The 22,397-nt window shown below is 42.4% G+C and overlaps 1 protein-coding gene and 1 long non-coding RNA gene across 7 annotated transcripts in view; one reads left to right on the top strand and one right to left on the bottom strand.

Annotated features, from left to right (window-relative positions):
- Positions 1–22,397, bottom strand: part of ANO10 (anoctamin 10) — a 100,507-nt gene that overhangs the window by 60,788 nt on the left and 17,322 nt on the right. For all 6 annotated transcript variants that reach the window (XR_014517674.1, XR_014517675.1, XR_014517676.1 and 3 more), the window contains 4 exons: positions 21,842–21,916; positions 20,984–21,166; positions 18,833–19,024; positions 17,914–18,042 (listed from right to left, as the gene is read on the bottom strand). Coding sequence is in view for 3 of the 6 variants with exons in the window: in XM_083468184.1 (XP_083324310.1) it covers positions 17,914–18,042; positions 18,833–19,024; positions 20,984–21,166; positions 21,842–21,916 (579 nt within the window). In the remaining 3 variants the exon portion in view is untranslated. The remainder of the gene's footprint in view (positions 1–17,913; positions 18,043–18,832; positions 19,025–20,983; positions 21,167–21,841; positions 21,917–22,397) is intronic.
- Positions 1,965–21,068, top strand: LOC310690022. Its single transcript, XR_014517797.1, has 4 exons — positions 1,965–2,220; positions 7,070–7,180; positions 15,149–15,191; positions 20,933–21,068. It is a non-coding gene; the product is annotated as an uncharacterized lncRNA (long non-coding RNA).

Genomic DNA, 22,397 nt, shown 5'->3' with positions numbered 1-22,397 from the left:
TGTTTGCAAGAAAATTCTTCTGAATATGAAAAATTGATTTGTACGAGGTCAATAAAGGGCACGCAGTATTTTTAAAATGTGTGCCATGCCCATGAAGTATATACTATAAACAGATACAATTATTAACCCAAATAGAGCCCAGGACATGACAATTCAAATATCTAAATATGGACTGTTTGCACCAATCTTAAGAGTCAGCTTTTCATAATGTTGTTAATGGTGGAAACGCTTCAGTAGAATTTGTAGTTCTAACGTGTAGAAGATCAAGTCAAATGCAACAAATCTGAACACAATGAATCGGGGAAGGCAGTTGCGTAATAAGTACAGTTATTGCAGCCCATCAAACAACGTAAATGCATCAATTTTGTCTGTGCTAAAATACTCAGGAGGAGACTAATTCTTACGCTGACAATTGCCAAATAAATGTCAGCAGGAGTGACGAACTTGAACAAACCGATTTTGTATTGTACCCAGAAGCATAGGCTGCAGCAGGCAGCAAAACTCAGCCAAAATACTAGACAAGAAGTCAAAGGGAGGATATGATGTGTGGGGACCAGATCTTGGCATTCAAATCCTGCAGCTGTCAAACACATTTCATAAAAGGTTTCTTGTTTGCAGAACTTGCAAGATACTTAAAAAGAGGACAAATGGAATGAAAAACAAACTGTAGCAGAATAAACTGGCATAACAAGGGCAAATATACCACTATTGCAGGACTGCTACATTCTAAGTATCATCCTTCCTACACAGAAATGTTCATTTGCAATCTGATAATTCATTGTTGCAAAAGCGAGATCCATCAATAAGATGTTTAATGCAAGATCACTGGGACAAGAGATAAGTCACTATGTATAAGACATCTGAAGGCAGCCCTGTTTAGGGAACTTTTAAATGTTTGGTGTTTTATCACATTATTATTATTATTTCTGTTGTGAGCCACCCAGAGTTGCTGGGGAAACCCAGCCAGATGGGTGTGGTATAAATAATAATTTTTATTTATTTTATTATTATTATTATTATTATTATTATTATTATTATTATTATTATTATTATTATATCAATATATTACCCAGCCCTAGTACAGATGCAGAACAAAGACTTAAGATAAGAAATGAATTGCATGTAACTGGGGGAGGGTGGAAAACAGGAATAAGCACTGATACTAAAGGGACTGAGCAGCTGTGAACAGCCCATTATACCTACCACAAAAGGTATTTCTGGAGACCCCATAAAAGCTGCTGCCAGATTGGGATTTGGGCATAGCACCACCTGGCAGTCAAAAGGCAACACTGCAAACTTTGAGGAAAAATAAAGAATTCAAATAGGAAGCTGCTGTTTAAGTGGCTGGAAGGACGTGCTGCAGCACCCTCCTTCCACAGGCAGCCTCAGCTGAGGCAAAAGGGTCAATTTTGTAATGCTTAAGGAACGTGGAAGGTGTTGGGTGCTCTGAAACTCTCTTGCAGAGGGGCATTTAGGGAGAAGGATGCAGGGGCTGCCCTAGTTGAGTGAGCCGTGATTCTGGTAGGTGGAGGAAGGTTGAGAGAGACGTAAGCCAATGAGATGCATCCTCTCGGCCATCAGACTCTCTTTCCCATCAAGGGAGGATGAAAGCAGATGAAGAGGACAAGGCATCTCCCTTTTGGAGAGATTCCCAAAGAGAATGTACTGTGTCTCCATCTGAAAATGGCAGTACTTTATGAATTGGGTGAAAAACTTGAGGTCTAATACCATCTTTCTATAGATCCCTGATCCACGTTTTCCTTGAAGAACATGCTTCACTGCTGCTATATCCAGTACTGGAGTTAACAGACTTATGTTCACTGATTTCAGTGGGTATACTCAAGAGTAGGATTAATGCCAGCTATCCCCTGAATAAGAGCAGCTCCTAACCTCAGCTGTTGGCTGTTGTGACATAACAAAGCATAACAAAGGAAGATCTCCGTGACAACCTAGTGCAACAACAGTGTCCAGATTGGATCCAGTGTTGTCGCATGATGGCAGTGGGGTCAGCTCAGCTCCTCTCTGCCCCCAGAACGATACTGCCAGTGGCAATTTTGCCTGCCCACTCTCTCAGCAGGTAGAACGTGGGCTCTGCAGCACCAGAATCACTCTGGCATCACTCCAAAGGCAGAGGCTAGTGCCGCTAGATGTATAGACACTTTTGCCTATCCAACATCTCCACAACCTAGAGCAAAGGGGGTTTGGATTGCTCTGTAACAGGTAGGTTCCTTCTTTTGTTTTCTAAATTTCTCCCTTCGACCCTATGAAACATGGTCCAGCAGAATATAAAGGTAAAGGTAGAGGGACCCCTGACCATTAGGTCCAGTTGTGACCGACTCTGGGGTTGCGGCGCTCATCTCGCTTTACTGGCCAAGGGAGCCGACGTTTGTCCTCAGACAGTTTTTCCAGGTCGTGTGGCCAGCATGACTAAGCCGCTTCTGGCAAACCAGAGCAGTGCATGGAAATGCTGTTTACCTTCCCGCCGGAGTGGTACCTATTTATTCTACTTGCACTTTGACGTGCTTTCAAACTGCTAGGTTGGCAGGAGCAGGGACCGAGCAACTGGAGCTCACCCCGATGCGGGGATTCGAACCTCCAACGTTCTGATCGGCAAGTCCTAGACTCTGTGGTTTAACCCATAGCGCCACCTGCGTCCCCCAGCAGACTGTACAAAGGCATAAAAAGAATATGTTTCAAAGATATTCCTGACACTTCTTAATATACTTACAGACGTTTGTTCCAGGATTGGGATTATAACTTTCTAATAAATCTAAACTAAAATTAGTAATTTACATCTAATGATTAGATGCTAAAGCTGCAATCCTACTTAGGGAGTAAGCTCCATTTAAAACAGCAGGAGCTACTTGCAGTAAACATGCACAGAATTGTACTGGTAAAGCTTGCAAGAAGTTTTTCATTTATTTTCACCCGAGGCATTTCTTCTTTATTATTCCTGTTGATATTTGGAATGTCAGAATGAAATTTCACTAGACCCATGAGAAGACATAGAGTTCAATTAAATTAACTAACAGCCTGTGTACTCATGTGCCCTCTAGTGGGCAAGTTCCCTTATTTAATAAACGAGACATTCATTAAACACCTACTCCATAAAAGTATTTCTTAATGGCAATCAAGACGTGGGGATTAGTCACTTAATTTAGCTGACATTTTCTAAAAAAACTATTTATGATGACAAATAGACTACTTTAAAATGTTAAAACAGATCAGCCTTTCAACAACAGTTCCAGAAGATGATTTTTAATTTTTTAGGGCAGTTAATTAGGCTTTCACCAAAATGCCTGAACAGTATTTTACTATTGATTTTGAACAGAGTCTTGAAGAGGAATGACAAATTATGAAGTGTTTATAGTATGCAACTAGAGATACTTGTTATTCTATTGTTTAGGGAAGTTTTTAATGTTTGATGTTTTATCGCTTTATTATTATTTTATCGCTTTATTATTATTAATAATAATAATATTCTGTTGGGAGCCACCCAGAGTGGTTGGGGAAACCCAGCCACATGGGTGGGGTATAAATAACAATAAATTATTATTATTATTATTATTATTATTATTATTATTATTATTATTCTAACTCCCCTCAAGCAGGAACCCATATGCAACCTCGCTAAACATCCTACTAGTAAAGGACACTGTCCCAGAAAGAAATACATCCTATTCCCTCTTTCAGCGATATTTTCAGGGTTGTCCATCTAATGTGCTGATAGCCAAAGTCTGGGCCAAAAACACAACCTGAGTTATATTAATGGGATAGACCGAACTCTGAGACCCCAAATGGTACACAGCTATACAGCATGGGCCTATGTCTGTGTATTTGTGGTGGATACACAAGGTAGGCAACTGCATTTACTACCTCATTACTACTGAGGGAGCACACTTGAAAATACAGAAAAGACCTCAACAGATGTTCTGGTCAATCCACCCCATGGGTAAGCAAACTAAGGCCTGGGGGCCGGATCTGGCCCAATCGCCTTCTAAATCCAGCCCACGGATGGTCCAGGAATCAGTGTGTTTTTACAGGAGTAGAATGTGTCCTTTTATTTAAAAAGCATCTCTGGGTTATTTGTGGAGCCTGCCTGGTGTTTTTACATGAGTAGATTGTGTGCTTTTATTTAAAATGCATCTCAAGGTTATTTGTGGGGTAGGAATTCGTTCTTTTTTTTTCTTCCAAAATATAGTCCAGCCCCCCACAAGGTCTGAGGGACAGTGGACCGGACCCCTGCTGAAAAAGTTTGCTGCCCCCTGCTCTGGATAATCTGACAGTGTTTTTTACTATTATTGATTAATTAAAATTGTATACCACTCTTCATCTAAAGATCACAGGGCAGTTCACAATCTAAAAATGCAAAACGAGAACACAAAATGCGTAACAAAAAAACCCAAACCAAACCAATAGCCCCCGCCTCCTACCAACATATTTTAAAAGGCCAGAGATTGTTCAATCTGCCCAAGGCCTCCCTGAAGAAAGCATTGCACAAATGGGGAACCACTGGATAGAAAGGTCCATTCTTGTGTTGCCACCCTCCGGACCTCTCATGGAGGGGGCACATGAGGAAGGGCCTCAGATGGTTATTGCAGGGTTTGGGTTGGTTCATATAGGGAGGCATTGCAATCCTGAGCAGTTAAGGCTTCATAGATCAAAACCAGAACTTTGAATTGGGCCCGGAAAGTGGCAGTCAGGTCAGGATCATTTGTTATGTGCTCAAACCGTCTTGCCTCTGGAGAGCAATATGGCTGCTGAACTCTGCACCAGAGGAAGTTTCCAAACCATCTTCAGAGGCAGCACCACATATGACATGCTCCTATAATCTAACCTTGACAGTAAAGGGACCCATCTTGCTTTACTGGCTGAGGGAGCCGGCGTACAGCTTCCGGGTCATGTGGCCAGCATGACTAAGCCACTTCTGGCGAACCAGAGCAGTGCACGGAAACGCTGCTTACCTTCCCGCCGGAGCGGTACCTATTTATCTACTTGCATTTTGACGTGCCTTCAAACTGCTAGGTTGGAGCAGGGACCGAGCAACGGGAGCTCACCCTGTCGCGGGATTCGAACCGCCGACCTTCTGATCGGCAAGTCCTAGGCTCTGTGGTTTAACCCACAGCGCCACCCTCGACATTACCAGGGCACAAACAACAGAAATTAGACTATCCTTGTCTAGATAGGGATGCACTCTGTGCCATCGAGGCCACCTGAGCCTCAAGTGACAGCAAAGGATCCAGGAGTACTCCCCCAGGCTATGAACCCAGCCCTTCAGAGGAAGTGTAACCCCATCAAAAGTATTTAAACTGCCCCCTAGTCCCCCCCGCAACAGAAGCAACAGCAAGCGGAGGGTAGCCCCACTTTCATTTCAGAACACAGAAAATCATGGATTCAGGGATGGCTCTTAGACATATAGGTTCAGTTAAACACATTTCATTTAATCAATAAAGCTTAGTGAAACGTTCCAGAAGAGAAAATAACAGATGTTAGTCAACAGCATAAAAACTTGGTAAAATACAAGCTAGCATTACGGATCTAAAGCACACTGATGCAGAGTTGAGATACTTTTCCGATTCATAATGACCTAGGTCGTCGAGCAGGCAAGCAAAGACATGAGGCTCTCAAAAGAGGAGACTGACTTGGTGCTACAATGAAGGAATATTTATAGTATCCTAGAATTCTATAAGAGTTGGAAGGGACCGCAAGGCTCATCTATTCCAACCCTTGCAAAGCAGGGATGTTTCGCCCAACATGGGGCTTAAACCCACAACCTTGAGATTAAGTATCTCATGTTCTACCAAGCATAGGAGCAAACTCCTGTGGGCTGAGGTCCCTTCAGCCCTCCCAACAAAATATTTGAAAGGGCTGCCCCCACCAAAAAGTTGATGGGCATTGCCGTTCAAATTTCTTGTGATTGTGCAGGGCGGGGCTTACCTGGGCCCCCCAAATATTTTATTCAAGTTGGCACCCCGCTACCAACTGAACTACACTAAATTTTCCTTTGAAGAATATAGATTTATGAGACGTTGCCAAGCTTAATTGCTAACGAAGACATTTCTAAGTTTAACTGCTAACTATCACCATTATCAGAGGGAAAAGAAAACCATTCTAAATTAGAGCAGGATAGTACATTCCTCAAAATATCTGAACATATGAAATAAATCCAAGAAATCTCAGCTACAAAATAACACATATTAAGTTTCTTGGACACAGAAGCATGCCTGGGGCACATCTGACCATACTAAAAATTGTCAATTAGAAATTTCGGTGTGGTCTTGTATCTCTGGGAAAACAAGGTTGTCTGGTTAGTTGGGACCAGTTTGCAACTTACTAATCGTGTGGCTGATGACTTTGCTGCAAGTGTGGCTTATTGCTTGTAATTGATGTCTTCAAAGAAAAGCTTAAAGTTTTGTGATTTTATGGCAGGAGAACAGTCATATTAGGAATAGGGGACCAAGAGCTTGGAATGCCCATATGATCTCCATCACTTGTTAGGATGAAGAGGACACCCCAAAGAGATAACTTGTATTTCCAATGCAATAGGTTTAATTGGACTACATTGGCTTGAGGGAAATAATTAATATGCACATCAGTTATGGGGTCTGATTCATTGACTCTGGGACCAGCTAAAGCAGGCTGGGCAGAAGTGTCAGTATTTGCCACATTTTTTACAGGAAGCCCTTCCTAACATCCAGGACAAATCATTTTGGTTACCAACTGAGCCAGTTATTTCTTATCTTGTCATAGCAGACAAGGGGAAAAAACATCCCGAGCCCCATCCGAATTGAGGCAGTATTTTATATATTACCAAATCCCAATTTAGCCTTTTATTTTCCAATTAAACCTATCTATTCTGATGTTCATCCTAAATTGTATTCTTCACTTTACTAAGCATATTTTTGTAGATCTCATTTGATTCCAGCTTCACTCTCTCATTCTTGAAGCATGGCAAACAGAAGTGAACACATTATTCACACAAAGGCTTCACTGATGCTGAATTTAGGGATATAACTGTTTCCAACGTCTTAGAATATGTAATGACAGCATCTATTTCTTTATGACACAGGTGAGATGCGACCATTGCATGACAACACCGCTTCAGATACATCCCAAGGAATTTGAAGATCTAGTCTGCAGTCTTCTGCACATTGACCTTGCAAAGTCCCATTGATCCCAAGTAAGTGTGTGGAAGACTGCAAAGTTGCTTTTCTAAATTCTTTTTCAGATTCTGTGCTAACTTTTGTACACAAAATGACCATATTCTTTAATCTGAAATCCTGACAACATTGTCAATTAGTGATGTTATTGGCTGGAAGAGGTAGCAAGTGATTTCAAGATGGCAGAGTTTAGAGGGCTTTAAAAAGATGCATGTAAAGCTATCTCTGTAATAACAAGAGCAAACAAAATATTTATTTTAGCTTGCATTTATCACACACCTCCTAATAGCTTACTTTTATCTTATGACAGTTCCTTTGACTAGTGTTAACCTTGATCAAGCGTATTATAGGGTACGCATTTTCAGCAGCTGCATGCTGTGCCTTCTTTGTATTATCCACTATACAGATTCAGCTTATTATATGCACACATTAGAAGTCTCCTGTGACTTCTTTTGAAGACCTAACTGTATAAAAAAGAGAAAGCAGCTGCATGCTGTGTCCCTTCCACAGCACCAAAAATACCTCTGAGAATTACCACCCGACTAATTTCCTCCAGTCAGAGAAGTGACGCTTTGGATTGACATTTTCTAATCAGTTGGGGGGGAGGGTAAAATAAGTAAATAATTTATTTTGACAGTCACTTCATAATGTATTGTGACAGCCCATAAGCCTATATATTCAAAAATTCCATTTCATGCATTTTGCAAAATTAATTCCAGAAATTAATTTTGTGTGTGTGTATTTATTCCAGAACCCTATTTAACAAAATATAATTTTTAAAAAACAATTCTTTTGTATTTCAGAAGTTGCTTTGCAAAATTAGCAGACGTTTAAATTGTCCCAAAACAACAGGATTTAAAGAGAATCCCTATATAAATCATGTTGATGTCACAGTCCCTGATTACACTGAAATTAAGGTTTTGCAGCATATTTCATTAGCATACTTCCAAGCGCTACTGGTCTTTGCTTGGACTCAATTACCTTTTTAGCATGCTCAGTTCTAGAGAGGCCTGGCCTATAGCATGGCATATGCTATCACTTTAGCTCAAGTAGGGAAAAATGAAATTATGAGAAAAGGGGTAAACAACAGTCCCATGTCAACCAGGAATGGCCAAATTTGTCCATCTTGGTTTCATTCCATTTCTCATTTTTCAAATCTTAAGCTCAGTTCCTCAATTTCCACATAGCTTGGGTGTTGTTGTTTTTTAAAAAGTCCTCTTTAAGGTTCATTAACATTTCATGCATATTTCTCCTAATAAACCTTTTCACAAGCAATTCCCCCTAATAAAAGGCATATCTTAATGTTATATTCATTAATATATGCATTTTTAAACACACTTTCCCCTAATACAGTGGTACCCCGCAAGACGAATGCCTCGCAAGACGGAAAACCCGCAAGACGAAAGGGTTTTCTGTTTTGGAGGCGCTTCGCAAGACGAATTTCCCTATGGGCTTGCATCGCAAGACGAAAGCCCATAGGGAAATGCTGGCGGTCGGGAGCAAAGACTTTCGCCCACAGCCAGCCTTCAGAAGAGGACCTCTTCTGAAGGCCGGCGGGGGGCAAAAGTATTTGCTCCCCCCCCCCGCCTGCCTTCCCCCCCCCGCCTGCCCCGGGCGATCTTAAAATCCTGGCGGGCGGGAGCGAAGCGTTCGCTGCCGACCCCCAGCATTTTAAAATCTCCCCGGGACAGCAGAGAAGTCTCTGCTGTCCCGGGGAGATTTTAAAATGCTGGGGGTCGGGAGCGAAGCGTTCGCTGCCGACCCCCAGCATTTTAAAATCTCCCCGTGTCCCGGGGAGATTTAAAAATGCTGGGGGTCGGGAGCGAAGCGTTCGCTCCCGACCCCCAGCATTTTAAAACGCTGTTCCGAAGCGGGGGGAGCGGGAACACCTGCCCCAGCCGCCCCACTTCGGAACGCTGTTCCGAAGGGGGGCGGGGGGCGGGAACACCTGCCCCAGCCACCCCGCTTCGGAACGCTGCTCCGAAGCGGGGGGGGCGGGAACATCTGCCCCAGCCACCCCGCTTCGGAACGCTGCTCTGAAGCGGGGGGGGGGGCGGGAACACCTGCCCCAGCCGCCGGTCTTCGTAGCGCTGCTGCGAAGCCGGGCGGGGGGGCGGGAACACCTGCCCCAGCCACCCCGCTTCGGAACGCTGCTCCGAAGCGGGGTGGGGGGGCGGGAACACCTGCCCCAGCCGCCGGGCTTTGTAGCGCTGCTGCGAAGCTGGGCGGGGGGGGCGGGAACACCTTCTGAAGGCGGGCGGGGGGCGAAAGTCTTTGTCCCCCCTGCCTGCCTTCCCAGGGGCTTTTAAATCGCCCCGGACAGCGGAGAAGTCCTCCGCTGTCCCGGGGCGATTTTAAAATGCCGCCCGCCAGCATTTTAAGATCACCCGGACAGCGGAGAAGTCCTCCGCTGTCCCAGGGTTTTTTAAAATGCTGGGGGTGGGAAGAAAAGCCCTTGTCCCCCCCCCCCCAGCCTTCAGAAGAGGTCCGGGGACAGACTGTCCCCGGACCTGGTCTGAAGGCGGTTTCCCTAGGAACGCATTAATTGATTTTCAATGCATTCCTATGGGAAACCGTGCATCGCAAGACGAAAAAACCGCAAGACGAAGAGACTTGCGGAACGAATTAATTTCGTCTTGCGAGGCACCACTGTATATGAATTTTTGATACACATCATTTGGTTGAGGAAGTGTTTTATGAAATAAAAAAGTGTGCATTTCCTAACGGTGTGCATTTTAAAGGATAGCTGTGTTGCGGTGCATGTATTGTTTAAGGTAACGTGAACCGGGTAGTTTTACATTAAAATGGGAACTGAATCACATTTCTCTCCCTTCCTTAATTGCAACACTAACTAGGTCATGTCCCAACACTTTGGGCATCATGTTCACCAGGGCAACATTCGGTACAGTAGGATATATTCCAAGTACAGGGTCAAAGCAGGTCACAGGGGTCTGACACACAACTGGATTTGTGCAATCGTTAGCAGATACCAAGAACACACAGCTGTGATCGTGTTTCCCAAGGCCATTATGGAATTCCCCCGAGTTCCAGAATTATCTCCTGCATTATTGCAGCTCTGAACCAGAGACAGCGAAAAACAAATGAGCCCATCTCATGTTGCCCAGTCTCTTTGGGACGCTGGCAGTCAATGCCCGCCCCCTTGCTTAACAGGTTTACTCCAGGCTGCAGCTGCTTGCTCCATTTGGGGGCCAGAAAGGAATTTTCTCATGTCTGGCTGCAGAAAGGCACATTTTTCGCCTCTGTAAGTTAGGATAGTATTCTCAATGGTCTTTGCACTGAACAAGCATCACAACTTGGGAGGCATGTCAGGAGAGGACTAAGTTGAAAATGCACCTTTCCTAGCACTCTTTTTTGTTATTTTTATTTTATTTTGACAAAGTAATAATCATAAATAAATAAGAATAAAAATGTGCACCCCACCACCAAGACCATTCCATAATAACTATCCAACCTCCCAAAATTTCCAACACCTCTTGCGATGGCTTGACCCCTTTCCGTTTTAACAATACAAATTCTACAAACACCCTCCATAGCTCCTCAAAATCATTTCTCCTGCATATTCCCCGTCTTACCTTAATGGCACATGTTAATTTATCATTAATAGCCATATCCCATACCACTTTATATCATTTTTTCCATTTTATATTCTGCTTGCCCCTTCCACTTCCTAGCTATCATAATTCGTGCAGTTGTCAATAATTTTTTTTTGGGGGGGGGGGCTTTCTTAAAACTCTTAGCAAAAAAACAAGGGCTTCCCCGTAGCTAGGGAGCTGCCTCTAATTAGCAGCTGTGGAATGTAGAATGGGAATGTCCAGCGGATCTGGGCACATGCTAGAAAAGGGACCTGCTCTTAGCCTAACCATATGTCTAGAAAAAGGGTTTCGCTGCAGTCAAAATCTTCAAGCTTGAGAATAGCACCCAAGTTGGGCTGTACACGGGATTTGGGTCAAGCACAAACCAAAACACCGTGAACTAAACATTGGCAGGATTTCAAAAAAACACTTGCAAAGTAACGAGAACTATGGTGAGAACTGAGTGTTAAGAAAATATGGAGAACATTATATGACGCAGTTGGAAAAGAATAACTATGGAAACCACGGAAGGGTGAAGGGAAGTCCAGGGATTCAGAGAATCCTATGTGTATATGATTATGATTTATTTGTGACATTAACTGTTAAAGCTAAAAATGAATGAAATATTTTTTTTAAGCCAGGGCTGGGCAGGGGTGTATGTGGGTGTGGGTGTGTGGGTGTGTAAAGGCAGGCATCTACATCAAAAAGCAGTATGGGGTTGTTTGTAAGGCAGCTTTCAAACAGCCCCACATTGCTCTTTGACTGCTTGTCGAGGGCCTTCTGGCGGTTCCCTCGCTGTGAGAAGCCAAGTTACAGGGAACCAGGCAGAGGGCTTTCTCGGTAGTGGCACCCGCCCTGTGGAACGCCCTCCCACCAGATGCCAAAGAGAAAAATAACTACCAAACTTTTAGCAGACATCTGAAGGCAGCCCTGTTTAGGGCAGCTTTTAATGTTTAATAGACTATTGTATTTTAGGGTTGGAAGCCGCCCAGTGTGGCTGGGGAAACCCAGCCAGATGGGCTGGGTATATATAAATTATTATTATTTATTATTATTGATGATGATGATGATGATGCATGTTCCCAGCAGGAGAACACATAAGACAAAGCCGAGATGAGCAGGACTGCATTGTCCGCTCACCAGCTAGTGAGCAGAAAGTTTATTCCTGGTCTCTGCAGCACAACGGGAGGCAGGGAGGATACATCTATTTTCCCCACCCCCTCCAAACCATAAATTCAATAAGGGTTTCAAAACTCTTGATTAAGCCCACATTTGGGGTGGTGGTGAAGAAGACGCAGTTTCTCCTTCTTCCCTCACCCCCACACTCTACGACCATACACTTGATTAGCGTATAAAACCCTAAACAAACAATAGGGCAGCCCCCCCCCAATCAATTTGGGCCCCAGATCCAGTTGGTCCCAGGTTAGGGCTGATCCAAAGTCTTGGACCCAGAGCAGATATGGGGTGTAGATAACCAGGCCATTTCTTCAGGTAAAGTTGGAGGTGGGGGAGAAAAAGTCCCGCGCCAGCCATTCATTTCTTAATTGTAAATAACGAATAAAGTGTATCCAAATTCTAAACCCCAAATCAGGGTCCACTTCTTCCTTGCCAACCGCAATTGCACTGTTGTGGTCTGCACTGAAGCGCAACAAGTGATATGGAGTACCATATAATTTCCCCATTTCAATGCCCCTTCTCCTGTTTCCTCCTACACCGAACCACCACCTGCTGTCGATGCAAGCACAGCCCGCACTCCCTCTCCTGCGGTTGCCTATTAATACATGGCAGATAATGTGGATTGAGCCTTAGCCGAGAGGAACGAACTGTTTCAATAGTGCAGTAATTGGCCTTCCTCCTGGATTGTGACAAATGAAATGTTTATATTCAACTAACCAGGCAATAACTGTATACATTGAAATTGTCAAGGCACTTACACCAGAGACAAAGCCAATTAAGTCAATGAAATCTAAACAAGATTAGTAGGTCAGGCCTTAAAATTTCAATTAAACATTCCACTGATAGTATTGGGGCAACTAAGAAAACCTAGTTATTGGGAATGGCTCTGGAAAGCTAATTCCCAGATACTTTTGACAGGCCCCAGATCTCCTGCCCCTTTCCTTCTCCCTTAAAAAAAAAACAACCAAAGTTTTTGCTTTACTTTGCTTACAGGTACAGGGTAATAACCCAGCCACTCACCATCTTAATTTGCCCAGGCATATCTATCCATATAATTTATCCTATGCCAGTTTTATTCAAATTTGTGTCATGGGCCTATGCCCAATCCCTGAGGGTCAAAGGTAATGACTGTTTAAAGGAAAGGTGAGCAAGGGCTCATCAACACTTCCGCCTGCCATGTGCTTTCTGGGCATAGATCTGAGCCGTTTTCCATTTGCCCCACCACTTTCCCCAGGAAAATCTGCTCTTCAGCGCTGAATTGGGAGAAAAGGTCAGCCCACAGAAATCACATTGAAATTTGCTCTGAGTCAGGGACAAAAGATTGGGTTTTCCCATGGGAAAATGGCAGGTCAAGTAGAAGTCTTCATGCAGTGTTTCACAATCAGGGGCCATATTTATTTTTATTTATTTTATTTTTAAAATTTCTATACCGCTTTATATTTTTAAGAAAAATCTCAAAGCGGTTTACAGCATATTAAATCAATAAAGCATAAACAAAACAATGTGAAGAAAGTCAAATATAAAGTATACAGTCAAAGCAACATAACAGAAAACTAAAATATTATCTTAAAAGATAATAGATAAAACATTACAAAGGAGGTCAACTACTGATATGGCCCCCTGGGGACCTCAGGATATTCCATGGGGCCCCCAGGTGAAAATGGAGTAAATGGGGGGCCACAGCATGAGGCTGTGAGGGCCACAGAGGGAAGTAAGAAGTGAAGGGAAAAAACTTTTTTTAAAATCCTGATTGGCTGGCTATCCGCTTCGCCAATCACAAGCGGGTAAGGAAGTGGTTCACCAGGGACTAGCGCTCCTTTTTGCCACGTGCATTTTCTTGGGAGCAGTCCTGGTTTGCTTCTGTTGGGAAAGAATGATCACCAAGGCTTCCGTTTTGACCAGTAGAGCCTGTGAGCTAGAACCCCCATGGTCAGGTAAGCTTGATGCCCTGGCTCTGCAAGGCGTGGGGTGAAATCCACCCCAGCGCCCAGCCGAGTGGAGTCGTCTGGTGCTGCTGACTTGCATCTAGTAAATAACTGTCTACTCAGAAGAAAGCCACACTGAGTTCAGTGGGCCTTACTCCCAGGTAAAGGTGGGTGGGACTATAGTAAAACACCAGGCAGCCAGGGCTCCTCTGGATGACAAGATCTTTTTGCACTAGGTCAGTGAGGACCACTTGCTATTTAAAATTCTCCCATATATATAGAACTCCCTGTGCGCCTTTTGGGCTGTATCTGTAGGTTTCCCCCTCTGTGTCAAATAACTGGGGTCAAATAAGTGTTGTTTCCTTTTTTAATACATGGAAGATGGATCTTCCTTGGGACGTTCTGGGCTCTCCTTCCTTGGAGGTTTCTAAGAAGAGGTTGGCTGGCCATTTGTAATGGAAGCTTTAGCTGAGTTTTCTAAGTTGCAGGGGGCTGCACTAGAATATGACCCTCGGGGTTCCTTCCAGCTCTGTGATTCTATGTTGCTATCTTTTTCTGCTTCATCTTCATTATGCTCCTATCATTTTATGCAATTGTATTGTGTATAAATTATAAAAAATATAAAAAAGCATGTTCTGTTTACAAACAAAGCATTTAAATAGCTACCTTTTCTACAGGTAAGATGGCATGGGGGGGGGACATAGGCATAGCCAGGATTTTTGTTGGAGGGCGGCTTTTGTTAGGGGGGCAGAACCTCAGATTTGTATTTTTTGTTTATTTTTACTTATTTGGTGGGGCTATGCCCATGGGTGGGGGGGAACACAAGAAGGAAACGAGGTCGGAAGCAGGCCACGGTCGGAAAAAGGTTGGGAAATGCTGCTTTAATGCATTATTTTTAAAGAGATAATACTACAAAGGCAAATACTTTCCATTAATTGTATTAATTCACCACAAGATGGCAGTGTACAAAACGCTGAATGAATACGAAGCATAATTTATCTTTTGAAGATTTTATCATTGAATACTAGGTTTCGAACCACCAACCTTCTGATCGGCAAGCCCTAGGCTCTGTGGTTTAGACCGCAGTGCCACCCATGTCCCACTGGGGGGGGGGAATAGTAGAGTACTGCAAAATCTTCTTGTTATAGTCTGTAAGATCCAAAGATAAATGGGGGGGGGGTTTGCTGTTAACTAATTTTCATCATTTCCAATGATACTAAGTTCAGAGAGAAAGAAACCCAAACCAACCAGCCACAACATGCTTACAACTAAACTCCATCTGTTTTCCCTTCAGCGTATATCAATTTGCAGAACTTCACTTTCCAAACAAACCCCAGGTAATTTGTCCTAGTTGTTTCAAATCTAAACATAAATCTTATTTCAGATTTGCTGACTTATGAACCAATACCTTTTCTGTTGCTCCAGTGTAATAATCTTCATTGAAAATTCAGATGGAAAACAGTGAGCTGGTTATCATACAATGTCAAACTACTGGTTTGGCAAGACATCTGTGGGCTCATGCACTCCATGCTCACCTTCATTGTTCCGTTTCCCTTCCTGATGTCCAGGTATACAGTTAATCATAATTTGAAGCTATACCCAAACCAGAAAAAAGCTGTGATTTCCCCCTAATCAGGAATTCGGAAAGAATTAGCAGAGAAGGAGGGAGCATGCAAGCCGACAGCATATTACCAAACCGTTTTGTATGTGAACAGTGGCAAGGACTATTTATAGTGTTCAGATGCTATTTAGAAAGCTTTCAGTTGGACTGTAAAGAAATTATCATAGCCAAAGATGGGGGTTTTATAGACCGAAAGAATTTAAAATTTCTAATTCTTGTCCAGCATGGAGGCAAACATACAGAGAGATTTTGTGTTTTATGTTGTGTGAAAATGAGCTATTAGAGCTTTAAATAAACTCCTTAGTAGAAAATATGTGTTAATGTAAACCACCACGGACTTTGATTAACCTCCTGAAGCATTCTGAATTAATTATGCCTGATAATTCTTTTTCACATGTATGTACCACTGAACCAAGTCACTGCTTGATTTTCATAAGCTGCACTTTACCATCTGTGAGCTTAGCATGCAAGCAGAGATGCGTTTTACTTATTTTGTTCTGAAAACAAATACAAGTATCTGAATAAAATAGCCAATGAGCAGCTTTACTCATTAGTTCTCAAATGATTCTGGGTTTTCAAACATCTTTAAGAGAATGAAGCAAGTCAGTCAGAGGCTTACCAGATGTCTGCATTTTGGTGTAGCCAAAAATGCTATGGGAAACCCAGAAATCCTCTACTCCAGAGATAAGAGGGTTGTAGATATCTCAGCCAGCTAATTTGTTGCCTTCAAGATGCTGGCAACTATTGCCGCAAATTTTCTAATATACTCAGAACAAATCCAGCCTATGGATTGTATCTGGTACCTCAAGGGTTTTTTGTGGCCCCCCTCAAAACTTGGCTTTAAAATATATTAATTTAAAATAGCCTTTCTTTACAATAATTGACTACTCCCACGGGCCCCCTCCCCTGCTGCGATGACTTGATGAAAAGTTTATTGGTGACCCTCAAAAGATTCCACAATATGTGTGTGTCTATAACTGCTTCCCCTTTCCTCACTATGATGCCAAAGTTTTTTCATACCTCCAAGCACCCCACAAACTCCCCTTTTAATTTTTCTTAAATTACTGTTTCCGTAAGTCTCTCTTGCGACAGTGTGATGCCAAAATGTTTATTTTGCCTCCAAAGCAAAATAATTTCAAAGCAAAAGCAATTTATTCTTTAAAATATTATTTTACAGAATTTAATAATGAACATGGATTAAGAAACGACTGAAAACAGCGCAGAATAATTGACAGGAAAGTACAATGGTACCTCGGGTTAAGTACTTAATTCGTTCCGGAGGTCCGTTCTTAACCTGAAACTGTTCTTAACCTGAAGCACACTTTAGCTAATGGGGCCTCCCACTGCCGCTGCGCCACTGGATCACGATTTCTGTTCTCATCCTGAAGCAAAGTTCTTAACCCGAGGTACTATTTCTGGGTTAGCGAAGTCTGTAACCTGAAGCGTGTGTAACCCGAGGTACCACTGTATTTTGGAAGGAAGTCTTGAGAATCATCTCATCTCACAGGCCTTGTCCACACCTCACATTAAGCTGTGAAAATCTGATCACGTATGATGGCATTTCTGCAGGTAAAAGGTAAAGGGACCCCTGACCATTAGGTCCAGTCGTGGCCGACTCTGGGGTGGCTGCGCTCATCTCGCTTTATTGGCCGAGGGAGCCGGTGTACAGCTTCTGGGTCATGTGGCCAGCAGGACTAAGCCGATTCTGGCGAACCAGAGCAGTGCACAGAAACACTGTTTACCTTCCCGCCAGAGCGGTACCTATTTATCTACTTGCACTTTGATGTGCTTTCGAACTGCTAGGTTGACAGGAGCAGGGACTGAGCAACGAGAGCCGACCCTCTGATTGGCAAGCCCTAGGCTCTGTGGTTTAACCCATAGCGCCACCCAAGTCCCTTTTCTGCAGGTAGGTTATCTCAAAATACCACAAAGTGGCAGGAGAGCTGGGCAACTTGAAGCAGGACGCAAGTTCTGGACTTTTCATCCCACCTGCTGCTTCCCATCCCGAGAACTACTTTGCTTTCAGCTGGACTCCAAAGCTAGAATACGTCTGGCCACAACAATTGGTCAAGACAACTATTTTGCAAAAACCGCTTTCCAATGCATGGATCTGCCCCAGTAGCATGCAGCTAGCTCCTATGTGTGTGCCCCCTCTGCAACTTGCTGGGATCTCATAATAGACCTATCCATGTATAAAAGGTTCCCTAACAGATAGGAAAGCTTGAAAAGCACTGATACGCAAGATTCTCTAGCTAATAAGATAGTGGATGTAGCAGTCAAGGAAATGCACAGCTTACAAACTCATATGGACACGGAACTGAATTCCGCCACCTTTGGGTTGCACATCAAAAAAGAAGTGGGAGTTCCTGCACCTCTTTTTCTGGAAAAAAACAGCACTGCTTACAGACCATAAGCAAATAACTAAATTGTCAACTTACCTCTGCCAGCACTACAATTAGGATAAGCTCAATTTTTGATTCTGGGAAAAGTCCATTTACTTGAGGTGACATGCCAATAAGGACACAATTGGTGACCACTGATATGACAGTCATAGTTTGAAAAGCCAACTGAAACAAAAAGAAAAAGAACCAGAATTCCTTTAGCAAAAAATATGTTCTCTTTTCTCAGGCTCTCGAGTAGCCCTGACATTCCTCTTTGTTACATTCAAAAGTGCCAATAACCAAAAGTTTGGGGTAGGTATCTGCATGAAATCTGCCACTAATAGTCTGGCCCAAACAGCCTAAAGATGGCTTAAAATCACATTCTATGATTCTATGAGTTGTGGCCAACCACGTTTGTGGGATCGCAGGTTCCCCACCTCTACCCTAAATTGAATGCCCTGTAGCCTATAAAAGAAACATGTAAATCTGCCTTATCTGCAAGGAAAAAGATACTTCTTTTAAGAACTATAGAAGTCTTAAGACACTGTAGCTAAATACTACACTGACAGCTAAATCCCCACACAACATGTCTATTTCTTGTGTCTTTTATTTTGTACCTATGCCTGCTTTTTAGCTGAATTATCAGGTTACTGTAAACTCATGGCATACTTTATAGACTTACCATATTTTTCCATATATAAGACTAGGTTTTTTCCCTAAAAAATAATGTCAAAAATTAGGGGGCGTCTTATACTCTGGGCCATCTCCCCCCCATTTTCTTAAATCTGAGTCCCCCAAAATAGGGGGCGTCTTATACATGGGGGCATCTTATAGATGTAAAAATACAGTATATCCCACTTTTATACCCTTAAAAGAGTGGGGAAATAACTAACTTCTCATTTATTCCAATGACAAATAGAGAAACAAATAAAGAAATGACGAAGTTATTCAAACATCATGCATCTGAATGGATTACCTGCCATACACCAATATTCGCAGCAGGCTCTGAAAACGGGCGTTTAAAGATCCTGCACATTTTTAAGGCATCAGAATACATCTCTGTGATGTTGTTGAGCACTGCAAAAACAGCTGCCAAAGGGTAGACGCATGAAAAAAGGCTCACATAGCCAAACTGCAAGAACAACTCCAAATAATCATCAAAAGTACCCTGCAAGAAAAGAGAAAAATTTAACCATGAATACAAGATTAGAAGCAGCTTTACAGATCCTGGCAGACCTACGTGTTTTCCCAATTAGAAATATTAAAGTGGAGAGCGTGGGTGTAAAATAAAAAGCAGGGAGTGGAAGATTGACGTGAGCAGAGTATACATACCAACTATCTCTTTTCATTTCTATTCATTTGAAGATCAATTAATTCATCTTGTGTGGAACATAAGAGATGGTGTACAGCGCTGCTCCATGCCCAACATAAATCACCAGTTAGAATGAAGGTGATGTTTTAATAATTACATCCTCTCTTAAAGAACTGTGCTTGGTATGTGCTTTTGCCCCAAATCTAATTTTACCAAATAAAACCTTACTAATTATTGTCAGGAAATCTACCCCAAAACCCCAAGTAAATGTTTACTGGTGTTTCAAATGCGACCAACACATAGGGAGTAAACAAACTGCTTTTAGGTAGAACAAGGCTGTTTGTCCACCCAATCTGAGTCAGGAGATTCCAGACATCCCTAAGATCCCAAGAACCAAAAGCTGAAGTACCACGCTCTGCTTCCGGGGTCTCATGCAAAAGAAGCCAAATTATACAGTCACAGATGTGACTAAAAGAGTCCAGACAATGGTTTAGAATGAAGATGTAGATGTTTTCTAATCACAATTAAAATAGCAGCGTATAATGAAGTCAGCTTATCGCATAGGAAAAATAAGAAAGGAAAATGCTATTAGGAATATAGGACTATCTGGGAAATCACAGAACAGGCAAAAAGGCTAAGCTAATCTAGCCTGATACATTAACAATGAATCCATGGCCCTATAACACAGGTGACAGTCAGGGAAGCAAAGGGAAAAGGTGAGGCATCACACGCGGCCTGTGGGTAATACTTAATAACCAGCCAATCAGAAGATGTCTAGGCCAAAACTTTCCAGAGCTGAAAGTCTAGGGTGTATGTGTGACTCCACAACTGCAAAATTCTTCCCAATAAATGAAGTCATTGCCGTTGGCCTTGAAGCCCTGGTACAGACAAGCCAGCACCCAGGTGCAATTAAAGAGAGTGTTAGCAGCCAGCAGAAAGAGAAACTGCTTCCTCATGAGCTTGCCTCTTTACCCGGAAGTCTGAGCTCCAGGCAGAACCAACGTTGATGAACAGGGCCGAGTACACGACCCCCAACCTCTTGACAATTCTTATTATACGAAAACCTAAATCAAAAACTCCTAAAGCTAGTGCAACAGGTGGTCCGGGTGAATGGGATGAGCTTGGAATGGTCTTACTGGGAGCTCCCTTTTTGGAATATGATGTGGATTGCTTCACTTACTTCAAAATGAAGTAAGGTGTGGTATGCGTTTTATCAGAAGACAGATACAGCCAAACATCAGTTGACGAATGTAATCCATTCTGGAAAACCGTTTGACTTCCGAAACATTTGACAACCAAGGATCAAGGGCGGTTGGCAAAGTCAATGGAGAAAAAAGGGAAAAAAACTCCCCGGAAGCCGTTCAGTTTCTGAAAATCGTTCAAAAACCAGAGCAGTTACTTCCGGGTTTTTGGCTTTCAGGAGCCGAGACGTGCAATAACGGATGCGTTTGGGAACCAATGTTTGACCGTAGATAGATAGATAGATAGATATGGTAAGCCAGCCCTTCTGCTGAGTGGGGCCCTGGACCTTAAACTCCTGATGGTACCACTATGTCACATGCACTAGGATTTACCTGCTGGGGAAAGATTGGGGGGGGGGGGGTGAACTCAACATAAAAGCATGATTTTAGACCACTGGTTTGAACCAGCACAAAAATGCTTATTTTCTAACTATTCGGGGGGGCATTTATTTCCACTGTAAATTCCATTAAGGTTTCAAATATTTGCAATAGTCAAATTTGTTTTGTGTTGGGGGTTTTTAAGCTTCCACTTTTCAGATGTAATGAACCACGGAAGAGGATACAGTCAACTTACCGGATAGGTATCCATCCCTTTTTCCAGATTAACTTGCTCAAGCAAAGTCAGGTCAGTATCTATATCCAAAGCTTTCACCTTTTTCTTCACATTCTTGGTCCGCCTCTTTTGGAGCCAATAAGGCAGCACAGCTTCTACACATTGATTAAGGACTTGGGAAGTTATCAGCAAAGTTGCCAAGCTCTTTAAGAAAATTAAGCAAAGCAAACATGAAACGAGACTGTAGCAGTCCTTAAAAAGGGTATTCTATCTGCATTCAATTAACTAATGAGCATGTCCTATGTAACAAGCACTACAGATCTAAGAATTCCACAATACATGGAACTGAAGCAAAGCAAATTTTTAGGCTGAATCTGAAAAAATAAGGATGGCAGCAATCACTGAAGCAGCTCATTTTGGTAGCAGTTTTCATTCCCACTAGCCTTACTATGTTAACAATTTCATGGTCAGCTGTTTACTAAGGAAAGGACAGACCCAGAAATTTGACATAAAACTAAATCACACAAAAATATAATTTGCAACCCACTTGAACCAGAGTATCTCAAACTTGTGTGAAGAAAGGATGCCGCTCTAAATGCTACTACAAGACTGAAAAGAGTAGAAAAGTCACTACAATGTACAGCATGTAAAGCAAAGAAGCACAGAGCCATATTAAACATGAAGCAATTATTTCACATTACAGCACAGTAGCCTTAAGTTCAGTCTTAAGGACTACCTATCACAGCAGATCAGCTGCAGAGATTCTGGAAGATATATCCAAGCTTGAAATTATTATCTGAATCAGTCTAATGTAAAGTAATAAAAAAAAATGGAGATATTAAGATAATCAGGTAACTGAAACAATGTAAGATCACTCACCTGTCTCAAAAGTTTCATATCAAACATGACAAAGGCAATGTAGAATAACGATGCAAAGCAATTTAAAAAGTTGAACTGCAAAAGAAAAAAAGAAATATATATTCAATTCCATCATCAGTTCAAGATGGGAAAACTAAGGACTATGTGACAGAACAATCTCAGGAAGGCCTCTTCCCTCCCCCCCATATGCCATCCTGCGGTGATTCCTCTACAATTGTTATTTTAGAAAATAAGCTTCCCAAGGAGAAAATGGGATTGATCTGGTCAAGATACCTTATGTTGCCAATTAATCTTGGGTAATTTAGTCAAACAGCTATACTCCAGATTATGCACTAAAAGAACACATCTGGCTGATCAGTTTTCCTTATCAATTTTTTAGCATTCATATTGAATATGTCTGATTTTGTTTTTTAAAACAAAAAAATTCCTTCCAGTAGCACCTTAAAGACCAACTAAGTTAGTTCTTGGTATGAGCTTTCGTGTGCATGCACACTTCTTCAAACACAGATCTACTGGGCACATACACAAGCAAAAAATCCACAGATTTTTAGGATAC

Source organism: Podarcis liolepis, assembly GCF_965112155.1.
Source record: "Podarcis liolepis genome assembly, chromosome: 12".
Taxonomy (NCBI): Eukaryota; Metazoa; Chordata; class Lepidosauria; order Squamata; family Lacertidae; genus Podarcis; species Podarcis liolepis.
The sequence above is the reverse complement of the archived record's forward strand: the minus strand, read 5'-3'. Positions and strand labels throughout refer to the sequence as shown.